Below are 25,017 nucleotides of genomic sequence, written 5' to 3'. Positions count from 1 at the left end.
TCTCCCTTCTCCCTCGCTCCTCCCTTCCGTTTCTCCCTTCTCCCTCCCTCCTCCCTTCCGTTTCTCCCTTCTTCCTCCCTCACCCCCATCCCAGCAGAGCACAGGTGAAGGGGAGCAGCATTGTAGACTAATCACCCCCGTCCGATTACAATACGTCTTAATTAGTAGCCTCACCTGCCCTCACCTGCCTCTAATTAGAAGCCCAGGTGAGAGACACGAACAAAAAATAATAATTGAGAAAAGGGGGGGGCTAGGCTTGGGGGGGGGCTGGGGGCTGGAACTCAAAAAAAAAAAAAAAAAAAAAAAAATGGCGTGGCTTTCATTTCAGGTTGATTTGATTTTGGTTCTGAAGAAATTGAAGCTAAGAATAAGAGTTTTTTTTCTCTCTCTCCTTCTCTCACTCTCTTTCTTCTTGCTCCTTTCTCACTCGCTCACTTTTTTTTTTTTTCCTCGAAGGTTCAGTTTTCGAAGCGTAGGGGAAAAAACATACGGCCAGTGAAAAGTGCTGACTCATCGTGACGCTGCAGTTTTTTTTTTCTTTAATTCTCTGAAGGCGACAGTGGAGCTGATGAAATTTAGAGAGAGAGAGAGAGAGAGAGAGGAGTGCTAATTAAGAACAAAGGATGAAAAGCAAGGCGATGATTGAGTAAAAATAAAAAGAAAGGAGGAAAGAAGTCGAAATGAAAGCGAAGGAAGACGAGAGAATAAGGACTGAAGGACAGGAAGTGAAAGAAGGAAGAGGTGAAGGAAGAGGGAGGAAGAGGTGAAGGAAGAAGGAGGAAGAGGTGAAGGAAGAAGGAGGAAGGAGTGACAAATGAGGACTGACAAAGGAAAGAAAAAAAAAGGGAGGAACAAAACAAAGGAACGAAAAAATAAAGAGGGATGAAAGAGAAGACGTGTACACCAGTAATTACGTTCATGAGGGTTGTTTTCATGTGTGTGTGTACGAGATCTAGGCATGTGCACAGGGCAGATTTACACACTTATTTCTCAAACGCACATAAAGTTATCAGAGTTGACCTACACACACACACAAACACATTCCTCTGCTTCTCGGACACACATGACACTGTATACACTCAGATTATTACACACACACACACACACACACACACACACACACACACACACACACACACACACACAATAAGGGACCGTGTTTTTTCTGTAGGCGTGACAAAAGGAAAGCATTAGGAGAATTATGATGGGGTGTGGAGTGTTGTGTTGTCCTTACCTGCTCTCTGCCATACCTGTGGGGGGCACGGACAAATAATAATAATAAAATAATGATGATGATTATGATGATGGTGGTGGTGGTGGTGGTACTTGTGATGGTGCGAGTGGTGGAGAAAGAGCAATAGTTGTAGTGGTGGCATTATTATTATTATTATTGGTGATGCTAATGGTATTGATGATGGTAATGAATAATAATAATAATAATAATAATAATAATAATAATCCTTAGCATCTTCATATATTCTACCTACCTCAAGACAGTTCCAGTTAATTAAAAAGAGCCACCTTGTAGAAAATTTACCCCCCCCCGTTTCAAAATCATAACCCTTAGTAAAAAAATAATAGTTGAAAATAGCAAGAAAAAATAATAGACATAGATGATTGAAGAAGATAAAATTGATATCGTAGGGGGAAGGCAAGGTCCCTATTTTTATTTTATTATTTTTTTTTTCGATAAAATCCGCCGTACAAGACGCATAAAAAAATGTCCAGATTTTTATGCTGTTGCTAACCTCACCCTGTTCTGTGGCATGCAGGCTAATTACATATATAACGTTAAGTACACGTATAAATTAATGACCAGGTGTGTTATTACTTAAGGTGTGATAATGAGGGAATACCTGGTGAGAGATTAACACAGGGTTTATAGTCCAGGAGCATTAGTTTCAAGGAAGTGAAGGAGACAGAGGTGAAATGTTGAGGATAGGTGTATAATATCATATGCATAAACATATCAAAAGTCCCCAAGTTTCCCCCTTGAGCTTTCTGTGTTGTTTCGCCTTAATTTCTATATCATTTTTCAACTATGTAAAAAAATACTACAGCGTGTATTCGGTGGACGTATAGTAAAGAGAGTAAACGTAGTAAACGTAGTACGCAGATTTCACAACATACAGAGTCCATAAACTGCGAAGGAACTGATCATCATCAAAATCACTCATCCAAAGCAGCCTCCCACATATCGCCACAGGGGGTGTCATAGCAGTCTGCACACACCGCCCTACACCCATTCTTACACGCACGGCCAATGAACGTCAGTAATGTTTGTGGTGCAGGTGGTTTCTCAGTCGGAATAGCCACCAGTTTCCAGCCGCCCTCAAAAGGATTAAATAAACTTAGAGAAATAGGATAAGTATCGTCAGAGTAAGAACGGGTCACACATCCATAAAGATAATAATAATAATAATAATAATAATAGTAATAATAATAATAATTGTTATGATTATTAGAATATTTATCCCTCCTCCTCCTCCTCTTCCTCCTCCTCCTCCTCCTCCTCACTTTCTCCCTCTCCCTTACCAACCCTTTCCCCTTCCCCCTCCCTCCCCTCCCCTCCACATCCTCCTTATTCTTCCTTTCATCTTCCCACCCTTTCCCCTCTCTCCTTCTTCCTCTCTTCTCCTCCTCCTCCCGGAACGAAGGTAAAGAAGAGGAAAAACGCGAGTGATTCTAAAAATGTTCTATTCGTTGACATCTAAGTGAATAACACCTCTCTCTCTCTCTCTCTCTCCCTCTCTCTCTCTCTCTCTCTCTCTCGCCATTGTTGATTCAGTTGCCGATCAGAAGTCCAATATAACTTAGCCTCTTAGTTACTTTGGCCTCTAATGTCTAAGTAAACATTTATTTTGAGGGAGAGGGAGAGGGAGGGAGGGGGGATGAGGGAAAGAATGAGGTATGAGGAAAATATATGTGAAAGAGAGAGAGAGAGAGAGAGAGAGAGAGAGAGAGAGAGAGAGAGAGAGGAATGAAGGAAATATGAAGAAAAGGGGAGATAAAAAGACGATACAGAGAGAGAGAGAGAGAGAGAGAGAGAGGAATGAAGGAAATATGAAGAAAAGGGGAGATAAAAAGACGAGAGAGAGAGAGAGAGAGAGAGAGAGAGAGAGAGAGAGAGAGAGAGAGAGAGCTGTTAATAATAAATATATAGGGTGTTATGGCCGGAGGGGGAGAGAGAGAGAGAGAGAGAGAGAGAGCATCACATCAATACACTCCGGATGGTGGTAGTTGTGGTAGCTGGGATGGTGGTAGTTGTGGTAGGTAGTGTCGGTAGTGGTGATGGTAGTAGTAGTAGTAGTAGTAGTAGTAGTAGCAGTTTGATGGTGGTAGTGAAAGTTGTGGTAGTAGTGGTGGTGGTGGTGGTGGTGGTGGTGTGGTGATAGTTGTAATGGTGGTGGTTGTGGTAGCGGTGATGGTTTGGTTGTGGTGGTAGTAATTGGGGTGTGATGGTGATTGTAGCGGTGGCAGTGACAGTGGTAGTAGTAGTAGTAGTTGTGATATTGGTAGTTGTGGTGACGGTGGTAGGGCGATTGTGGTAGCACTGATCTGTAAGTGAGATACAGGAGAGAGAGAGAGAGAGAGAGAGAGAGAGAGAGAGAGAGAGAGAGAAGGAAATATGAAGAGAATGGGAGGTGTAAAAAGGATACGAGAGAGAGAGAGAGAGAGAGAGAGAGAGAGAGAGAGAGAGAGAGAGAGAGAGAGAGAGAGAGAGAGACCAAAAAACGATCGAGAAAGAATTAGAAAAACGATGCGAAGAAAAGGGAAGAGGAAGAGGAGGAGGAGGAGGAGGAGGAGGAGGAAAAATGAGAAAGAAGAGGCAGAGGAAAAATAAGAAGCAGGAGGGAAGAGGAGGGAGAGAGGGGGGGAGAGGGGAGGGGAAATGAGAGGGGAGAGAAAAAATGAGGTGAGAGGAAAAAATAGAAGAGGGAGGGAAAACAGGGGAGGGGAAAAAGAAGTGAAGGATCCAGTTACCGAAGCGCGGATTTAAATGTGTTGGCGGGAAACTGTGATAGATAGAGAGATAGATAGATAGATAGATGGATGGATAGATAAATAGATAGGTAGATAGATGGAGGAATGGATAGATAGATAGATAGATAGCGGGAGGAATGGATGGAATAGATAAATAAACAGGTAGGTAGATAAATGGAAAGATGGATGGCTGGTTAATAGATGGATAGGTAGATAGATAGACAGATAGAAAGATGGATGGCTGAGTAATAGATGGATAGATAGGTAGATAGATAGATAGGTAGGTAGATGGATGGATGGCTGAGTAATAGATGGATAGATAGGTAGATAGATAGATAGGTAGGTAGATGGATGGATGGTTGATGAATTGATGGATAGATAGATAAATTGAGTTACGTTGTGATTAGTTGATGTGGGGGATAGATGGATCGGTAGGTAGATAGATAGATAGACTATGAATTGTTGATGTATAGATAGATAGATGGATAGATAGATGAGTGTTTGAATAGGTAAGTAGGATACTGAATGATGGACAATAGATAGATAGATAGATAGATAGGTAGGTAGGTAGATAAATGAAAGTATTGATTGGGAGAGAGAGAGAGAGAGAGAGAAAGAATGAATTGGTTTGGGAATACACTGAGGAAGATGAGGGAGAGTGATAAAGGAAGGAAGTGAAGGAGAAAGGAAGGACAGAAGGAAGGAAGGAGGGAGGAGAGGAGGAGGAATGGTGTAGGAAAAGGAGGAGGAGGAGGAGGAGGAGAAAAGATGAAGGATAGAGGGAAGGAGGAAGGGTGTGAGGAGAGAGAAGGAGGAGGAGGAGGGAAGGAGGGAACGAAGGAGAATGAAGGAGGGAGGAATGGAGGGAAAAAATCGTAGAAATGTTTTTGTTTTCATTTTTTTTTTTCTTTTTTGAGGGAGGGGGGAGGAATTCTGAGTAGGGAGGAAGATGGAGAGGAAAGGAGGAAGTTGAAAAATGGAGGGAAGGAGGATGAGGAGGTATGGGATGGAGGGAGTGTGGGTGGAAGGACAGGATGAAATAGAGAGAGAGAGAGAGGGAGAGAGAGAAAGAGTCACTCATAGTCTATTGTCTTTTCAGGCCTTCAAAATTTCCCTTAAATCGAAGGCAGGATCTTCTTCACTCCTCCTCCTCCTCCTTTTTTTTTTCTTGTACTTCTGATGGTTATTATATATCATCGTCATTATTATTATTATTATTATTATTATTATTATTATCTGTTGTTCGTTGTTATGATAATAATAATAATAATAATAATAATCTATCTATCTATATACCTAGGTTGATTATTATTATTATTATTATTATTATTATTATTATTATTATTACTATTACTTTTATTACCTCCGCCAGCGAATTTGGAGGAGGTTATGAATTCACCTAAATCTATCTGTCTTTCTGTTTGTCCACACAATATCTCCAAAAGTTCTCAATGAATGTCAATGAATTTTTGTGGATGGGTGGGCCATGGACCAAGAAAGAATTTATTAAAGTTGGGGGTGGATCCGGAACCTGCAGTGGCTTTGGCGGAGGTAGGCGCTTTGTGAGTGCTTTCCAGTTGTGTTGTCGTAGATGATGTTCGTAATATTGATGATGATGATGATGTTCTCGCCACGTCCTGCTTACCATCATCATCATCATCATCATCATCATCATCATCATCATCAATTTTCTCGCCAGGTCCATCACTAACCCATTCCTCTCTGCCTCTTCCCCAGGAGCTGTGCCGGTCCAGGATGGCGGGGAAGGGCGCCGGGGTGGAGGGGGGCAAGGGTGGGGAGGAGCGGCCCCCCACCTCAGGCCACCCCCCCAGCCAGAGGGTATCCAGTCTATCCAGGGACTCGGACAATGGCAACAACTCACCGTCTTCCCGATCCTCCACGAGCTCCTGGTGGGTTGGATAGACAGATGGATAGATAGATAGGTAGATAGATGGATGGATAGGTAGATAGATAGAGAGATTGAAAGGTAGAAAAATAGTTGCATAGATTGGTAGATGAATAAATATGTACATGCCAGGATAAGTGGATGGATAGATAGACTGAATGGTAGATAGGTGCGTAGATAGATTGGTAGTAATATGTACTTGCCTAGAGAGAGAGAGAGAGAGCAGCTGATAATATTCACTGCACAAAAACACATCTCTCTCTCTCTCTCTCTCACTTATATGGGGGTCCCTCATACAGTGCAGAACTATTCGTGTGTGAGAGAGAGAGAGAGAGAGAGAGAGAGAGAGAGTGAGCAAGTGAGAGAGAGAGAGGAGGTGAGTAACAAAGAGCTGCTGAGTGGATTTTTTAGTAGGATTTTTTTGAGTCAGCTGGATTTTTTTATGTGGATTTTTGAGTCAGCTGGATTTTTTTATTTGAATTTTTGAGTCATTTGGAATTTTGAGTCGGATTTTTGAGTCAGTGTAGAGTCACCTGAAAGACATTGAGTGAGTGTAAATGTAAATAAATGATTAGCTTGAGGGTGCGTCAAACCTTTCACCACCGATTCGTACTTGGCTAGCATGGGGAAAGGGGTATTTCTGGCCGTCACTCTCCCTCCAAGCTGGAATATACATAGGAGAGAAGGCAAGCTGAGAAATACAAGAGATAGACAGTGTTAAATAGAATAGGTGAACAGAATGTGTTAGATTATAAGTGATAGAATGAAAACCAAAGAAATTGATAGATAGATAGATAGGTAGATAGATAGATAATATGCTAAACGATAACCATGAGAAAATAGCAGTTAGAGAAGTGAAATGATCTAATACAGACTAGAGATGGTGAAAATGATGCGTGAAAGTGAATGAAAGTGAAGGAAATGATGTCTCAAGAAAATGGTGTGCGAAGAGTGAAAGTGATGTGTAAGGAAAGGGTGAAGAGTGAAGGTGAAGAGTGAAGGTGAATAGTAATGAGTGAATGTGAATATGTGGAGTGAAAATGAATGCGGCTTGAAGGTTTCGAGTGTGATAAGTGAAAATGATGTGATGTATACTAGGAGGGTGAAGTGGAAATGACGTTGGGTGGTGAATATGATGCGTGGAAATGAGTGTGAAGGTGAGGTTCAGTGATGTGTGATGTAGTGGAAATGATGTGTGATAGCAGGGTAAGTGGAAATGATGCATGGAGGTGAAAATGACCCGTGAAAGTGAGTGTGAAGATGACTAACATACTCCTTCATTTCCCAGGAGCGAGGAACCCGTAGCCTCCAACATGGACATCTCCACCGGCCACATGGTCCTGGTACGTACCTCATTTCCACTCATTTTCACCTCACTTTCACCCGACTTTCACTTCATTTTCACTCATCTCCACATCATTTCCACTCATTTTCATCTAATTTTCACTTCATTTTCACTCATTTTCATCTAATTTTCACTTCACTTTCACTCATCTCCATATATACTCCACTTCATTTCCACATTCCACTTCATTTTCACTCATTTTTACTTCATTTCCACTCATCACATTTTTCCACTTCATTTTCTCTCATCTCCACATCATTTCCACTTCATTTGACCTCATTTCACTTTATTTTTACTTCATAATCTCTCATTTTGACCTAATTCTCACTCATTTCCACCTCGTTTTTAGGGTTTTACTGGTGCGTAGCTCATTTTCTCTCATTTCCACTTCATTTTCACGTTTTGTATCAGGTTCACTGCAAACTTGTGCTGTTACGCGTCTCTCTCTCTCTCTCTCTCTCTCTCTCTCTCTCTCTCACACACACACACACACACACACACACACACACACACACACACACACACACACCGAAAAAAGGACAACAACAAAAGCTCCTCCATAGTAATTACAAATTCTTCATCTCTTCTTCTTTTCATCTCGGTATCGTTTCTATTTTTTCTTTTCTTTTTACTATTCATGTTTTTCAGACTTACTCGAATATAATTTTTGGCCTAGATTCTGTGTGTGTGTGTGTGTGTGTGTGTGTGTGTGTGTGTGTGTGTGTGTGTGTGTGTGTTTTGCATCCTCATATCTTTTATTCTCTCCTTTTTCCTTCCTTCCTCTCCCCTCCCTCCTTCCCTCCCTCCCTCCCTGCCCCTCTCTACTTTCATTTTCCCTCACTGTATGAAGCGTTTGGCCAAAAAGTGAAGCCGCGAAGATAGGGTGATGAGCTGGTGCCCGCTAATTACACCTTATATTCCGGCTCTCGTGGTGGTGATGAATGGTGGTGGTGACAGTGTAATGAGGAAGTGTGGTGGTGATGAGGTCTTGGAATGGGTGGTGTTAGAGCTCGTGTTGGTGGTGGTGGTGACAGTGGTGGTGATAATGGTGATGAGTGGTGGTGTATTAATGGTGGTGAGTGGTGGTGATGTATACTAGGAATTGTTATGGTGATGGTGATAGTGGTGGTGATTATTTACCTTTTCTGTTTGTGTAATGAGTGGGAAATAGGATGTGATGATGGTGATGATGATGATGATGGTAGTGGTGATGGTGATAATGATAGCAATTGTTTACCTTTTCCGTTCGTGTCGTGTAGTGGGAAACAGTGTGTGATGATCATGATGATGATGATGATGATTTTGACGACTTTCACGACGACCCTCCCTGTATTTTCTACCGCCCCTAACGACCCCCATCTTCCTTTCAGTCGTACATGGAGGACCACCTAAAGAACAAGGACCGTCTGGAGCAGGAGTGGATCGCCCTGTGTGCTTACGAGGCCGAGCCATGTGCCACGACCATCGCACTCAAGGTGGGTGAGTGGAGGGCGAGGGTGGAGCGTGGGTGGAGGGATAGAGTGGAAAGAGGATACTGGGGGAGAGTGGAGAGTGGGTGGAGGGATAGAACGGAGAGTGGGTGCTGGGGGAGAGTGGGTGGAGGACGAGGGTGGAGAGTGGGTGGAGGACGAGGGTGGAGAGTGGGTGGAAGGGTAGGTAGGTAAGTAGGCGTGGGTATGGGTAGAGGGAAAAGTGTAAGTAATTGGATAGGAAAATACACACACACACACACACACACACACACACACACACACACCTGAATGGGGAAAAAGTAATTCTGTAATAAGTAGAGTTAAAAGATGATGATGATGATGATGATGATAGTGATAATGATGATGATAGTGGTTGTTGTGGTGGTGGGTGGTGATGATGATAGTGGTTGTTGTGGTGGTGGGTGGTGATGATGATAGTGGTTGTTGTGGTGGTGGGTGGTGATGATGATAGTGGTTGTTGTGGTGGTGGGTGGTGATGATGAGAGTGACGATGATGATGATGATGTGCATGAAAATGACTGAAGGCTAATGAGACAATGTAGAAAAAGGGAAAATCCAATCCAATACTGAAGCTAATAAAGTCTATATATTTTAAGATTGACCAAAAATAAAAAAGAGACCAATAGTTTTTAAAAAATTTCGGTGTTCAGTTCATATATTTCGCAGGATTTTTTTTTTTTTTTTTATATATGCCGTTAGTGTCAAAAAATGTGAAAATTCTCTCTCTCTCTCTCTCTCTCTCTCACGGCGCATATACATAATCACTCAGCTACGTTATGTCTGATGTTGTTACTCGATTTTACGGAAATCATCGCAGTATTTATTATTCTCTTATTTTATTAGTGTTATACGGTAGATGATGAATATACAGTAGTTATGATGATGATGAATGTACGGTTGTGGTGGTGATGATGATGATGAAGGTACGGTATTGTTGATAATGCGTGTTGACAGTGATGATGATGATGATGATGATGATGAATATACAGTGGTGGTGATGATGGTGAAGACACGTTAATGTTGGTGATGAGTATTGACAATGATGATGATGATCATGAACGTACAGATGTGATGATAATAATGAAGGTACGATGCTGTTGATGTTGCTTATGATGATGGTGCTCTTCCCTTCATATACCGTATTATGCTCCGAGACTGTATTGTTTACCAGTCAGCACCAGAAGAGGCAAATACATGTAATACTTTCAAGACAGACATCGCAGAATGGTTTATACTAGCACTGAATTTTGCTAGTGATTTTTACAATACTCTCAGTGCCCACTTAAATTTGGGGATGTGTTTAGACAGTGTGCTACTTTAAGCGAAGCAGCGCAACTGGATGGATGGAGGAGCGCTAAATGAGTTCGTGCTGTGGCTCTATGACTAAGGGGTTAAAAGTACAACGGTTAAAGTCACAAAAACCACACATTTCAAATTCCAAAACTGTAGTGAAATGAAACTTTGAATAAGAGACGTTAACTAAGCAAATGAATAATGAAATAAGTTTAAGGGAAGAGGCTTGATATGAGGGCGTCTTGTACTTTCTCGAGAGAGGTTGCACCCATTTGTAGTTTGGTATTTGAGGGCAAGTTCTCTCTGAACAAATATTGCAGGGTGAAAAATGTATGCAGTGGGGGTGGAGTTGAGAATTTGAAGGGGTTGATTGATGAGTGGATCGGTGTATGGCGTCCTGCAGTGGGCACTTTGCTGGTGATTTCATAGTTTTCGTACTGTTGCATTTTCCTTTTCCCTTTCTCTTGATCGTGCCCACCACATTGCTAGTGGGAAGTAGAGTTAGGATGGTGGTGTGGGGTAAGTTAGAAGTCAGTTACAGGCCGTTACATTTCGTATTTCAAACTATGATGAGGTATATGAGTGTGTTATACCGTAGTAATATTTCCTTGTGTATTTATGGTATTACAGTATATTTACTAAACACCTTATTCCCTTTACTAAACTCCCCATTTCCTTTACTAAGCTCCCCATTTCCTTTACTAAGCTCCCCATCCTCTTTATTAAGCTCCCCATCTCCTTTATTAAGCTCCCCATCTCCTTTACTAAACTCCCCATCCCCTTTAGTAAACTCCCCATCCCCTTTACTAAACTCCCCGTCTCCTTCACTGAACTCCCCATCTCCTTTACTAAACTCCCAATCCCCTTTACTGTACTCCCCATCTCCTTTACTAAGCTCCCCATTCCCTTTACTGTACTCCCCATCCCCTTTACTAAACTCCCCATCCCCTCCTACAGCCTGAGAACAGCCAGAAGAACCGCTACCCCGACGCCGTGCCGTACGATCACAACCGGGTCCTCCTCAACGCCCACGCCAACATCTCCGGCTCCGACTTCATCAACGCCTCCTCCATTGTGAGTGGCCGTGGGGTCAGGAGTGGCTTAAGGCTCGGGTCGGGCATAGCACTGGGGTGGTGGGGCTAAGGAGCTTGAAGTAGGTTAGTTGCGTAAGGGAGGGATGTACGAGGTAAGTGTAATGTTGTGTAGGATTGGATTTAAGACTATTATGATTTTAAAAAGTGCTCACTCTCAGCCCACACTTAGCCTAGTTGTGGTGATTACTGCAGGACAGGAAGAGTTCGGAAGAGTTAGTCATTCCTTATCAACCTTATCATGTCATATTAGTACCTGAGGGGATGTTCAGTGGCCGGAGGAAGTTCGCCTCTCCATTTCAGGTGCCTTAATCAGGTGGTTGCCTCAATCTTGACTTGGTTATCACAGGCTGGGTACTTTATACACTGCTTCTGCATGCGCTTTCTCAATTCAATCTCATTTCGTCAAAACTTTTCATTTCTATTCAAACAGGATGACAGGTGGATATCATCATTTTTCGTCACCTGTATTGTACCAGGTGTGCAGCAGGAAATCTCGTTAATTTTCAGGATTGTCATGCTGTTTTCGGAATATCAGCTGAACTTTTACGTATCCACCAGCATGTGTAAATTTTCAGTAATCTGGTCGGCACACTTATTTTGAAAACTGAACATCCACCTTTTTTTTTTTTTTTTTTTTTTTTTTTAACTTTCTGTGTACCTGTTTCTTAAATTTTCGAACCCAAAATATACCCGATAATTGCAGTTGTCAGGCCGGTAGTAATTGTTAGCTTTTTTCCCATCTCCTTCGTCACTAATCTTTTTTATGCCCAGTGAGCTGTTATTATTCTTTACTTTTCCATGTGTCTCAAGCGGCAGCCTTTGTCTTAGCCAACGTATGTTACTGTTAAAAGTCTGAGTCTCTTTTGTATTGTGATAACTTACGTAGAAAATCTTTGCTGTTTTAATGCCATCATCCACTCACTTGATGTAGTGCTGCCTACTTCTTCCTTAGCCTTTATCATTCTTTTTCTGTGCCTGTCCTCCTCTCTTCCTATTTCTCCCATCTTTCCTGTCATTTCTTATTGCTTTTCTTTCCTTTACAGGTGGCTTTACATTGAGTGACAAGCCAAATGGTTTCCTGTAAGCCAAGAAACCATTTACAACGCTGGATGGTAACCATATAACCAAATCATACGTGCTCCCTACGTGTCAGCAAGTGGGTTGGTGGAGGGTTAGTGCCCCTCCCCGTAAAACAAATAACTCAGAGTCAAATGGCCACCCTTTACGGGATTATGACGTCTGGCAATAGATAGATAGATAGATTTAATGTCTGAATACTATTTTTTTACACTGCCTTTGAGGGAAATCTTTCACAGTATTACCTCTTTGTCTCCAAAATACCATGCACAACATAATCTGAGTATTTTTCAGAAGTTATACATTAGGCTTTCGATGTTAAACAGTCTCTTCAGGATAGATTTTGTACTTTTAAACATGCTAGGCGTTCTAAGCTGATTTCTGGTAATTTTCCCACCACTGAGCTCCTGGACCAGTTTAGGGAATCTTTTGGGCCAGCTAACAGGTGTGGGTGGACCAGGGGGGGACCGGGGGGGACTCACCACTTACACTTCTTCCCACCGGAGATGAGTAGGGGGTCCTTCATCTCACACACTCTACCCTTCACACTGACTTCTGTTGTCCCATCATGGCAGTTTTGCACCACCCTCCCCCATGTCAGTATTACCATGGCCACTCTTCTGACTTCCCTCCCTGAATGATTCCTGGTGTAAGGTGAGAGTGTAGGACCAAAGACAGGTATTGCACACGCTTATACCCTCTCCTGTCCATCTCTTTAACCTCTTCACACTGGGGACAGAATTTCCAGCACAGGTCTTCCAGTTACTTGAGTTTTATTCAGCTTAGACTATGAGAGGTTTTTCCAATTGAGGATTTTGATATTTCCTTCATTAACCTTTTCACTGCAAGAGGTCAATTCTTGGTTATATAAAATCGTGTGGTTTTCGACTGATTTAAAATGAAATTGTCACCAGATTGAAGGGGTTAATGGAGTGGTAAGCCATCAATCCATCACGCATGAAATCAGTCACCCCTGAAATTCTCTCTCCTCCTTTCTCCGCACCACAACCTCTAACCTTTTAAACGCTATTTTAGGAACCAACACGAACTGAGCATATGTTTTATTTTGACTCTGCTTCCTCCTAACTTTAACCATCAGTGTTTGCAGCCACTTTCGAATTCCTAACCTTTATAAACTGCTCTTGGCTTCCACTACTCTATTCTTTTCGCTGTACATGGATTGGGTTCTTTCTTTTAGGGGGAGTTGGGTTATTTTTCTTTTAGTCTTCCCTTTGGGGTCTTGGAATTTGTTGAAGTGTGTGAAGTGTTAATAGTTCTACCATTTTTGCACTTTATTTCTCCTTTTTTCTAGATCCTTCCTCATTTCTTTATTAGGGGAGAAAAAATAGGTCAAGATGATGATTATGGTGATGATTATGGTGGTGATGATGATGATTATGGTGGTGGTGGTGGTGGCGGCTCATGCATGTATCCCCTCCTCATCCCATCCAGACTTCCTTTACTTTATTCCATTTCAGTGTATTTATTTTTATTTTGTGGGGGGATTCAAGTGTTTTTCCTTCAAGTTCTGTCTTTTCTTACGTGGGATCTTAGGAATTGATAAGTTACTGGAGGTTCCTTGTGAATGTATACGCCACAGACTTCCACTGCTGTATTCCTTCCCAGTGTAATTCTTTTTTATAGGACTTGGGGTGTTTTTCCTGTATCGTCTTACTTATTTGTGGGATCTCAGGAATCAAGTTAGTGGAGGTTGTTTATGCCCGTGTCCCTCATTAACCTTTCCTCCTCCACCCCACAGACGGACCACGACCCCCGCAACCCAGCCTACATCGCCACCCAGGGCCCCCTCGAGACCACAGCCGCGGACTTCTGGCAGCTGGTGTGGGAGCAGGGCAGTGTGGTGATTGTGATGCTGACACGCCTGACGGAGAACGGACACTCATTCTGCTACCGATACTGGCCGGAGGAAGGAAGTGATCTGTACCATATCTATGAGGTGAGTAGGGAAGGAGAGGCGTAGGGGAGAGAATGGAAGTGAGCAGGGAAGGAGGGAGAGAAGTAGGGAAGGAACTGGAGCTAAGAAGGAGGGAGACAGATAGGAACACATTAGCCTCGACCATATCTGTAAGGTGAGCAGGGACGGAGAGAGGTAGGGAAGGAAGCGAAGGTGAGAAGTAAGGAAGGCGAGAGGTAGCGAAGGGAGTGAAGATGAGGAGGAAGGAAGGAAAGAAGGACAGAGATGTAACCTCGACCATATCTAAATTCTTCACTCCAATATAACTCTGGATATTAAAACGCCATTGCCTCACAGAATTTCACGTAAACTGGTCAATTATCCCGACATTTTACCTTATAAATCTGCTTCATATTATTTCCCCTGCCACATCAAGTACAAGGCCGCTTTGCCTGACAGTAACTGAGAAGATTACAATTTCTTCCCTTACATTTTTTTTTTTGCCCTTCCCCTCATCTCATTTTTATAACCTTTATCTTCCAACCTTGTTTTCCACTCCTTACTTCCAGTCTTTGTATCCCTATTCCTGCTTTTTGCTTTTATCAGTTTTTTTGTATCCACTTTACCTACTTACATCAAACTGCTTAACTCTTACTAGTAGCTAATTCTGAGTTGCCAGCTTCTCACCATCTCAGCACTTACCTCTCAGTAAGTCTATCTCCTGCCATCCCTCCATCCCCCCTTTTTCTTTAAATACAAACCTGTCATCCCACATCTTTGGACAGTCTTTCGTTTCTAGTTTATTTGTCTTACCCTATCATGTTACCAGCCGTACCTGCTTCCTGCCCCCTAAAACCTTCACTCTATTAACAGCCTCACCATCTTATTCCCTTCATCTTGACAGGTCCTTTTCTCCTTACCCCTTCTCAAAACATGTGTTCAGTCAGTTCTCACTTCAAGTCTAGGATGTGATTGAGGGTTTACGTATATAAAAAAAACACTTCAGGCTTCAAATTTAAGTGATGAAAAGATATTTGTTTGGAACTTAATATTGAAAGCCCTAAATGAGAACTGACTGTACATTTATTCCCTGCCAGATTAGCCCAGTACAGTACTCTCGTTAATTTCCCCCCCAGCGTCTGCCGCCACGTCTCATCCCCTACTTCTCGACAGGTTCACTTGGTGTCTGAACACATCTGGTGCGACGACTACCTGGTGCGGTCTTTCTACCTGAAGAACGTGCGCACCGGCGAGACCAGGACCGTCACACAGTTCCACTTCCTCTCCTGGCACGAGTCCGGCACACCCGCGTCCACCAAGGCACTGCTCGAGTTTAGGAGGTGAGGCAGGCATGAATTTAGGAGGTGAGGCAGGCATGAATTTAGGAGGTGAGGCAGGCATGAATTTAGGAGGTGAGGCAGGCGTGAATTTAGGAGGTGAGGCAGGCGTGAATTCAGGAAGTGAGGCAGGCGTGAATTCAGGAAGTGAGGCAGGCGTGAATTCAGGAAGTGAGGCAGGCATGAATTTAGGTGAGTCAGGCATGAATTCAGGAGGTGAGGCAGACATGAATTTAGGAGGTGAGGCAGGCATGAATTTAGGAGGTGAGGCGAGCATGAATTTAGGAGGTGAGGCGGGCATGAATTTAGGAGGTGAGGCAGGCATGAATTTAGGAGGTGAGGCGGGCATGAATTTAAGCAAGAAGTAAGGAAAGAGTTTAAGCAGTAAATGGTGCAGGATAGAGGGAATGAAGGATGAGCTTAGAATGGCAAGAAGAGACAGGAGAGAGTAAGGAGGAATCAGAATTATGTACTTAACAGAACATACAGTGACTGAAATTAATTTTTATCCAAGCGTTTGTAGTCTTGTGTGTCTCAGGTCCAGAGGCTGTGTGGGTATAGTATCTTGGGTAGCATAATTACCCTAGAGGAGTGTCCAGATTTTTTGACAAGTTTTAACACATTGTGCGACTTTGCTAAGGGGTCATTTTTCAGTTAAATTTATGGAGCTCTTACTAGAAATAAATGAAGATGTTAGTGTTTCTGCTCAGATCTACTCTAAAGGTGAGAAATGGTGACAGTTCTGAAATAAACAGTGGAGCAAACTTCACTGTATGAGTAGTGCTGTTATACTGAATGTAATGTAGAGCGTCAGACAGGGCAAAATCATGGTGCTTTTCCATATGAGTGTGAAAGAGATTACATTATTTTTTCTAATAGCATGTAAAGTTGCAGCTGCACCAATTGGCCGTCAGAAGTGAAGGTGAAATTGTTTATTTAGGTATTGCTCTTTAGTCCTGCAAATATATTCTCAGGTTAAAATAAAAGTCCTCAGGTAGGCCAGAGAAACAACAAAATTAACTGATATCAAGTAGTAATCAGAAAAATAAAAGGTATGAGTGAGACCACATAAATAATAGACACACCGAAAATTTTGAAACGAATGTGCTTGGAGCCTCATGAGGGAGGTGATCTGAGGTCAAAAGAAGGACAGGTAAATTTCACTTCTTTGTATATTGCCTGCCTCTGCAACAAACTGCCTGTGAGTGGTAATTACTGCATATGAACCCCCCACCATCTACCTTCTGGGCACCTGCAATCTGCCTGCTCCCCACTCATCATTTTTGTGATATTTGCAATTGTGTGATGACAGGAATTGCATAGTCACAAAAGTGATGGGTGTGAGCGGGATGTCACAGCAACCACGACTTCTGCTGCAACTGCCATCTTTACCACTCCTACTGCAAGCACCATAACTGATCGCACATCAAATCCCAGTTTGCCACAGATTTCCCATTTTATGACACTGAATCCTCATCATCACCATCATCCTGCCCTATTTTCCCACCAGAAGGATTGGATTGGGTGAAGTAGGATCCTGAAAACAAGGAGAAGGCAGGTAGACCTATGAGCAGCATGTAAGCTTGCAGTTACTGCTACCACCAACTGTTTCTGCCACACCCTCTGCAAGAGCCACTACGACAGTCGGCAAACCAACTTTAGCTCACAGTTTTCTCCAAGCTACTTATTTTGCAATAGTTTCTGCAACTACCAAAAGTATCTGCCACACCTACTGCAAGTATCACCTTTGTTACACAGGAATGATCACCACAAGAACCACAGTGACCACTGTATGTGCAGCTATAGTTCGTCCACCTTAACTTGGCGATTTTCGTCCTTTTGCAGCTAACTTTCACGTAGTTCAGTGGAATGCTAAGACGGTACAATGGCTCTACGTTCTATCCACAGCACGTTTGCGTAGCTAGCACCATATAGAAGTGTTAATCTCTTTTTACAGCTCAGCATTCAAGATGGAGAGATGGCAGTGTTAGGCTAGGTTTAAAAGTGGACAGAGTATGCCACCTAGTCCACAATGGCATAACAGTTCATTGCCTCATCTTCAACTTTGACAGTGTGTCCTTCTCAACTGCATCCATCGCCAGGCAACATATCTCTTAAGCCCCGACCCCATTCTGAAGTAATTAGCCACCATTATTACCTGTATTACCATTATGGCAGCGACGGTTTTGGCCACTACATCTGTCATCATATCAAACAATCCCACAACACTACTTCATCTGTTGCCATCACCGCCGCTGCATTTGTCACTTGTATTAAAAGATGATGGACCTCGATTGGGCAAGCTGGCCATTTTGGATCCACCTGTAGCCAGATCACTGAGGGTTGTGCTTTGTTCAAGATTGGTGGTATGACTGTCTTGTAAGGGTAAATCATGTTATTGGTACAGTTTGGGACAGAAAGTTCACCTGCTACCCTGCTGCATCATTTTCACACTCAGGAAGGCCATCACTTTCCTCTCTAACACATTATATTGAAGACCACATCACTGGGCAGAGAAATATACCAAGGCCCCCCTCACCTTAAGAGTATTAGCCAGCAGAGGAAAGTGAGAAGCGGAAGAGATGAAATAACTAGGTAAACTTTTTATTTCAACTGTATTTGGGTAACAGATAAAGCATAACTTAGATTACCCCAAATACTGCTACTCATAGGGGTGTTCAGGCATTACTTAGCAGCTGATGTTATTTGCTCCACTAATGTAAGTTAATGTAGGTTGCCAAATGTGCTGTCTGTCCCAGAGAATTAATGTACTGATTGGAGTGAACAGGTGACACACTCAGAGCCATATGATCCTGACTGAGGGTGTGAAGTGTAGGCAAGTCCTAAATATATTATAGTAGTTTCTGAAGATGTGATGATAGGTAATGTTAGAACGTGTCGAGCTTTTCTGTATTCTCGCTGACTGCACTCTGTAATGTGGGATTCAGGCTGACCATATCCAGCAATCGGGGCCTTGCTTACACCGTCGCATACTCGTTGTTTAAAATAATAGACAAAAGTTCACCTCCTTGGCAGTGGGTCTGGCTTTATACTTTCACCACTGAAGCCTGTGACGTTAGTGCTGTGAGCCGTTGTCTAATAAAGCCTCCAAAATATTCAAAATCATGGGAAGCAGGATGGATAATTGGGTATATCTAAATTTCTAAATATACTCTAAGTTTCTGTTGCCCTTGGTGCTCTTTCTCCACGCCTATTCTGTAAGCCATCATCATTATATTCTCTGTTTTGTTTACATATTGTTCTAAATGAAAATGAACACTACCGGTATATGCTTACTTAAACAGAGCATCCAGTTGTGTTTCATTATTACGATATTTTTCTTTACTACAGTTGCAGACAGTAATCCATCTATATGTTTGTATTTCTGACCTATAATTGAAGTTAGATTTGAACCCATTTGAACGCCTGTGCTTTGGTTAGTAAGCTGTCATTGGCTTTACTGATGTTGATTATGATGATGATGGGAATATTTATGATGATGATGATAATATGTATGATGGTGATGATGATGATGATAATATATATGATGATGATATTTATGATGATGATACAGTGAACACAATGATTTATGGCTTTGTTATTAATCTTATATTAGCCTTTACTTGTGTCTGGGTCTTCCTTCACACCTAAGCCTGTATTTTGTGTATTTAATTCCATGTTGATACTAATACCCGTTTTATTTTTGGAGGAAGGACAAGAAGAAGAGAATACCGTATAGAATCTTATTACCTGTGTCTTGTCCTTCCTGCAGAAAAAAGATGGTAGTCATGAGGGCTGGGATGATGATGATGAAAAAATTACCTTGGATTATTAAACATTGAGTAGGATGGTGATGATGATGATGATGGTGATTGATGACGATGATGGTGATGCTTGATTATAATGATAATGATTACCCTTTTTTCTTTTGCAGGAAGGTGAATAAAAGCTACCGAGGTCGCTCCTGCCCCATCATCGTACACTGCAGGTGAGAGAGAGAGAGAGAGAGAGAGAGAGAGAGAGAGAGAGAGAGAGAGAGAGAGAGAGATTTTGATTGTACACTCTTTTTAGTTTTGCTTTAATTTGTTGTTTTTTTTTCCATACTTTTAAATCCTATTCTGTTTGTATTGGCAAGAAATAGGATTAGGATATTGTTGTTGTTATTATTATTATTATTATTATTATTATTATTATTATTATTATTATTATTATTATTATTATATTTTTACTGTTGCTTTTCGTAAAAAAAGTGAAACGGTACCTATCACATTAAGATTTGGAATTATGGTTAAGATGATGATGATGGTGAAGATGAAGGAAGGGAAGGAAAGAATGACAACATGTAAAAAACGGAGATGCGTAAGAAGTAAAACGAGGAAAATGAAGAGGGAAAGAAGGAAGGATGAAGAGAAAATGAAAAGAACGGTACGAAAGAAAACGGAAAACACAGGAAACGAAATGAAAACAGGAAAATACGGACAGAAGGAAAGGTGAGCGAAAAGAAAAGAGAAGGGAAGGGCTGGGAAAGGACGAAATGCTGTTGGAAAATGAGTGAGCGAAGAGAAATGAAGAATTTTTAATAAGGTGTGGAGAGTAAGGTACAGAATGTGGTTGTGGAGTTGGGGGTAGTGGTAGGGGTGGTAATTGTGGTAGTTGTGGTAGTGGTTGTGGTGGTGGCAGTTGTGGTGGTAGTGGTTGTGGTGATGGCAGTTGTGGTGGTAGTTGTGGTAGTGGTTGTTGTAGTGGTAGTTGTGGTGGTGGTTGTGGGGTAGTGAAGATTGCCATGGTTAGCAGTGAATTTTTAGTAGTGGTAATAGTGGTAGTGATGGATATTGTGGTAGGAGTGGAAGTTGTAAGTAATGAAGATTGTTGTGGTAGTGATAGTTGTTGTGGTAGGGGTGGTACGTAGTTCGGGTAGTGAAGATTGATGTAGTAGTGTTGGTTATAGTAACTGTAGTGATGGTTTTGGCAATGGTGGTGGTAGTAATGTGTTGGTAGTGGTAGTTGTGGTGGTGGTGGTGGGACTAAAATCCTTGGCAGTGATGTGGTGGTTGTGGTTGTCTGGGTGTTTGTGGTGAAGCCGCAGTGTCGCCATGGCAACGGACGGAAGGGGAGGGGGAGGGGGTAGACAAGAGGGCAAGTTAGGTGGGATGGATGGGAGGGAAGTGGGAGGGAGGGAGGGAAGGGGGAGGGAGAAAAAACCAGAGGGGGGAGGAGGGAAGTAGAAAAGGGCAGTGAGAGAAGAGGGGGGGGGGAGCAGAACAGGAAAGGAGGGGAAGGAGCCTAAAGAAGGGAAGGAAGAGAGAGAGAGAGAGAGAGAGATTGTACAGTGGAAAAGGATTGTAGGGGGAATACAAGAAAATGAAGGAAAGAAGAGAGAGGGAGATAAAAGAGAGAAAAGTAGGAGAGGAAGGGAGAGTAGAGTGGAGGGAAGTTCGAAAAGGATGAATGGAGGAGGAGGGGAAGGGGTGGAGGGAGGGGAGAGTGAGAAGAGGGGAGGGAGATACGAGGGAACAAAGGAGAGAGAGAGAGAGAGAATGAGAAGGGAGGGGGGAGAGTCAGTTGGAGGGGAAGGAGGAGGCGGGAAGGAAAAGTAAGGGGAGATGTGGAGAGATAAAGAGGAAGGTAACATGCGTAAAATAGCAAGTGAATAGAGAGAGAGAGAGAGAGAGAGAGAGATGAGCCGCAACGGAATGGTATGCCAGCGATTCTGTTATTCCCAAGGACTCGACGGAACCGAAGCGATTTTTTTTGTTTTTCTTTCTTTCTTTTTTTTTTTTCCGAATATGTGCGTCGAAATTCGGGAGAGTTTGAACAGTTGGAGGTGGAAGGTGAGAAAAATGTTGGTTGATTGAGTGAAACCGGGAGGAAGTTTTTAAAAGACTGATAAAAGCGGAAGAAGAGTTTGAGAAGGAAGCGATAGCAAGGAAGGAATGGCGGAAGCGACAAGGAGAGGTCGATGCGAAGTTATTTATTTGTATATTTTATTTATTTATTTTTTTGCGTGGTTCTTCTTTATGTTTTATTTTATTTTATTTTTGTCTGTGGTGATAGCAGTGTGGAGTGATATGGAGGGAAGGACGGTATTGGAAGCGTGATAAGGTTAGGATGCGTGACAAGGATAGATGGATGGAATAAAGGACTCGAGATGGTTTTGTGTGTAGGAGGGTGGAGTGCCATGAGCTGAAGGACAACAGCTGAGTGTGGAAAATAGTGAGAAACATAGGGAGGATGGTGGATAGTGGGGTGGAATGAAGGGAGGATGGTGGATAGTGGGGTGGAATGAAAGATTAATGTTAGGAAGGATATGGAAGTAGGAGGTTTGGGTCCCCGATGGATGCTGCAGCTGCCCCGCCCAGGGTGCACAACACCACCGCGTGTAGGCTCCTTGTCAGCGCCAGGTTGAGGAGTGGATGCCAGACTGTGGGATGGGGTCAAGTGACGGTATTGAAGGGGTTGTCGTTGACCAGGTGTATTAAAGGTCACATTAAATATCAGGTGTCCGGGTCACAGCCACACTCCACACCCACCAAACTCTGGCAAGACAGTTTCTTTGAAAAGCAGATGAACTGACGCCCACCGAAAAATATCAGTACGAAGGTCAGAGGTTTAGCTCAGAGGTTGAAGTAATATATACGTATTATACAAATACATATTCATACTTTAGAGAGAGAGAGAGAGAGAGAGAGAGAGAGAGTCAGAATCAGGGCTGAAGCTACTACTCATACACATTTCTTGTACATAGCTCATACTCTTGGTAGCTATGCCTCCTCCACTTTCCTTGCACCTTGCTGTGTGGAAGGACTCAGTCCCGATCCTAGCGAGGCACAGTCTGCCGCAGGAAGGCGGCTGTTTGCTGGTGGTCGATGGGACTGCTCAACCAGGCAGACCAGGGTAGATCAGCAACAAAAAACACCCTTTTAGGCCGAGGGTGTAATTTTTATTTTATTCTTGCCAACATGAGATGCTTTTCTTCAAGTTATATGAAAATCTCTCGTAGTGAAGGAAGAACCACCCAAAGTTGGATATAAATAATTGTCTGGTTTGAGCCGGAGTTAAAGGAATAATACGCCATTGGATTGAAGGGGTTATATTACACTGTGCACACATATTATAGAACAGTTGGCCAGCCACGAAGAAGGCATGTGCACACCCACGCAACATACATACATATACATAAAATACATACATACATACATATGGTGATTGCCCTCAAAGGAAAGAAGAAAAATCCCAAACTTAGCGCTTTCGAGCATTCACGATATTACCCAGACCCGCTACAAAGTGTGTCTGTGTGTGTGTTTCGTTTTCTGTTTTTGTGTTTTTTTTTTTTTTTCGTGTTTTTGCCTTTGTGTGCGTTTCTGTGTCTGCGTTCTTGTGACTTTTTTCTTTTTCGCGTTTTTTTTTTTTTTGCGTTCGTGTGCGCTCCAATTTATGCGTTCTTGTGTTTTTTCGTGTTTTTTTTTTTTTTTCGTATGCGTTTCTGTTCCTACGGTGTGTTTTTTTTCCGTGTTTTTTGCTTTTGTGTGCGTTGCTATGTCCACGGTCATGTTTCTCTTCTTTTTTCGAATTTCTGCTGTTTACCCATCGCTACATTTCACCCACCCATTTATAAGTGGTAGTAGCGGTGGGGTAATGATGATAATGATGATGATGATGATGGTGGTGATGATGATGATGGTGGTGATGATGATGATGGTGATGATGATGATGATGACGGTGGTGGTGATGATGATGATGATGCACATACACCACCTGGGATTTGATAATGATTTCTGTCAACAGTATATCTCATTTCCCAAGGGCCGCTCATCTCCACCTGCGGACACTCTCGCTATTGACAGGAAATTTAATAATAACATCTCCCATTCATGTTTTTTTTTTTTTTACTAACATTTCACATTTATAAGTTCTCTACTATACTCTTTTCACTTTAACTTGGCCTAAAATTGTCACCCCTCCATCTTGAATTCTGAGCCGTAACAAGAGAATATGGTGCTAGTCACGAATAAGTGCTGTGGAAAAGTTGTAGAGCCACTGTCCTTCCGTGCCACTGAGCTTCGTGAAATAAGCCCCAAAACGACGAAAATCTGGGCCAAGTTTAGGTGGAAAGAGTATAGCAGTCTCACTTATCAGTTTCATATTTACACAAGTCTCCCATTCATGTTCTTTATCTTTAACTTCTATTAATCACTCTTTATCCTGTACATCTCTCTCTCTCTCTCTCTCTCTCTCTGACTTCTAAAAAAATCGTATCACTAGCCATCCACCTTCTTAGCAACTCATTGCTAATCACTGTTTATCCTGTACATCACAAATCTCTCTCTCTCTTACACACACACACACACACACACACACACACACACACACATTATACCCTTTTCATGTTAACTTGACCTAAAATCGCCATACTTCTATTTTCAGCGCCTGAGTTGTTAGGATAGATTAACGCTAGATGAAGATGCTAGTCACGAAGAAGTGCTGTGGGCAGGGTGTAGAGCAGTGGAGTGTTCCCTTTGTCTGCCAGTGAGATACAGGAAATAAGCTGCAAAAGGGCGAAAATCAGGGCCAAGTTAGGGTGAAAGGAGTATAGTAATCTTCTATCTTCCTCTAACCCTTTAAGTAGCCTTTGAACTATCCTCTAACCTTTAAGTAGCCTTTGAACTATCCTCTAACCTTTAAGTAGCCTTTGAACTATCCTCTAACCTTTAAGTAGCCTTTGAACTATCCTCTAACCTGTAAGTAGCTTTTGAACTGTCCTTTAACCTTTAAGTAGCCTTTGAACTATCCTCTTAACCTGTAAGTAGCCTTTGAACTATCCTCTAACCCTTAAGTAGCAGCCTTAGAATAATCCTTAATCCCACAAATAGTATGTAGCCTCAGAACTAACCACTAACCCCTCCTGCAGCGACGGCATCGGACGGACGGGTACCTACTGCCTGATCGACATGGTCCTGAACCGGATGGCCAAGGGCGCCAAGGAGATCGACATTGCGGCCACCCTGGAGCACATCCGGGACCAGCGCCCCCACATGGTCCGCAGCAAGCCCCAGTTCGAGTTCGTGCTCATGGCCGTCGCCGAGGAGGTCCACGCGATCCTCAAGGCCCTGCCGCAGTAAGATCCGGAAGGCGGTGTTGATGGCCGACGACTTGTGGAACGTCTCTGGAAACTGAAGGGGATGGGGAGCTACCGAGAAGCCGGAAATAAAGCAACTAAAGGCATATTACTGAAGGGGTTGGAGGAAAACTGAAAAAGCCTGAAATAAAGAAAATAAAGACACAGAAGGGGATGGAGAGGTACAGAAATCTTGAAGCCTAAGAAAATAAAGGCGTAAAAACCGAAGGGGATGGAGAACCACTGAAAAAGACTCAAAGAAGCCAAAGGCCTAACTCGAAGCAGAGTAACTAAGGGGGATGCTGAAAATACACAAGACTAGAAGCCGAGAAAGTGGAGACATAATTTAAACATGATTACCCGCAGGAGATTGAGAAATTCTGAAAAATGTGGAAACGAGGAACTGAAGGACTAAGCAGACTACCTGAAGGGGATGAAAAAATACTGAAACGATGACA

At 42.6% G+C, this 25,017-nt stretch overlaps 1 protein-coding gene across 1 annotated transcript in view; it reads left to right on the top strand.

Annotated features, from left to right (window-relative positions):
• Window positions 1–24,781, top strand: part of IA-2 (tyrosine phosphatase IA-2) — a 158,425-nt gene extending 133,644 nt beyond the window's left edge. The window contains exons 21-28 of the mRNA XM_080286440.1: window positions 5,722–5,894; window positions 7,179–7,233; window positions 8,606–8,710; window positions 10,979–11,095; window positions 13,952–14,149; window positions 15,281–15,447; window positions 19,379–19,432; window positions 24,353–24,781. Of these exons, the coding sequence (XP_080142566.1) occupies window positions 5,722–5,894; window positions 7,179–7,233; window positions 8,606–8,710; window positions 10,979–11,095; window positions 13,952–14,149; window positions 15,281–15,447; window positions 19,379–19,432; window positions 24,353–24,563 (1,080 nt within the window). The 3' untranslated portion in view covers window positions 24,564–24,781. The remainder of the gene's footprint in view (window positions 1–5,721; window positions 5,895–7,178; window positions 7,234–8,605; window positions 8,711–10,978; window positions 11,096–13,951; window positions 14,150–15,280; window positions 15,448–19,378; window positions 19,433–24,352) is intronic.
• Window positions 24,782–25,017: the final 236 nt, after the last annotated feature.

The sequence above is a fragment of the Coenobita brevimanus genome, chromosome 14, assembly GCF_032717465.1.
Source record: "Coenobita brevimanus isolate Jiangsu-jjx chromosome 14, ASM3271746v2, whole genome shotgun sequence".
Classification (NCBI taxonomy): Eukaryota; Metazoa; Arthropoda; class Malacostraca; order Decapoda; family Coenobitidae; genus Coenobita; species Coenobita brevimanus.
The sequence above is the reverse complement of the archived record's forward strand: the minus strand, read 5'-3'. Positions and strand labels throughout refer to the sequence as shown.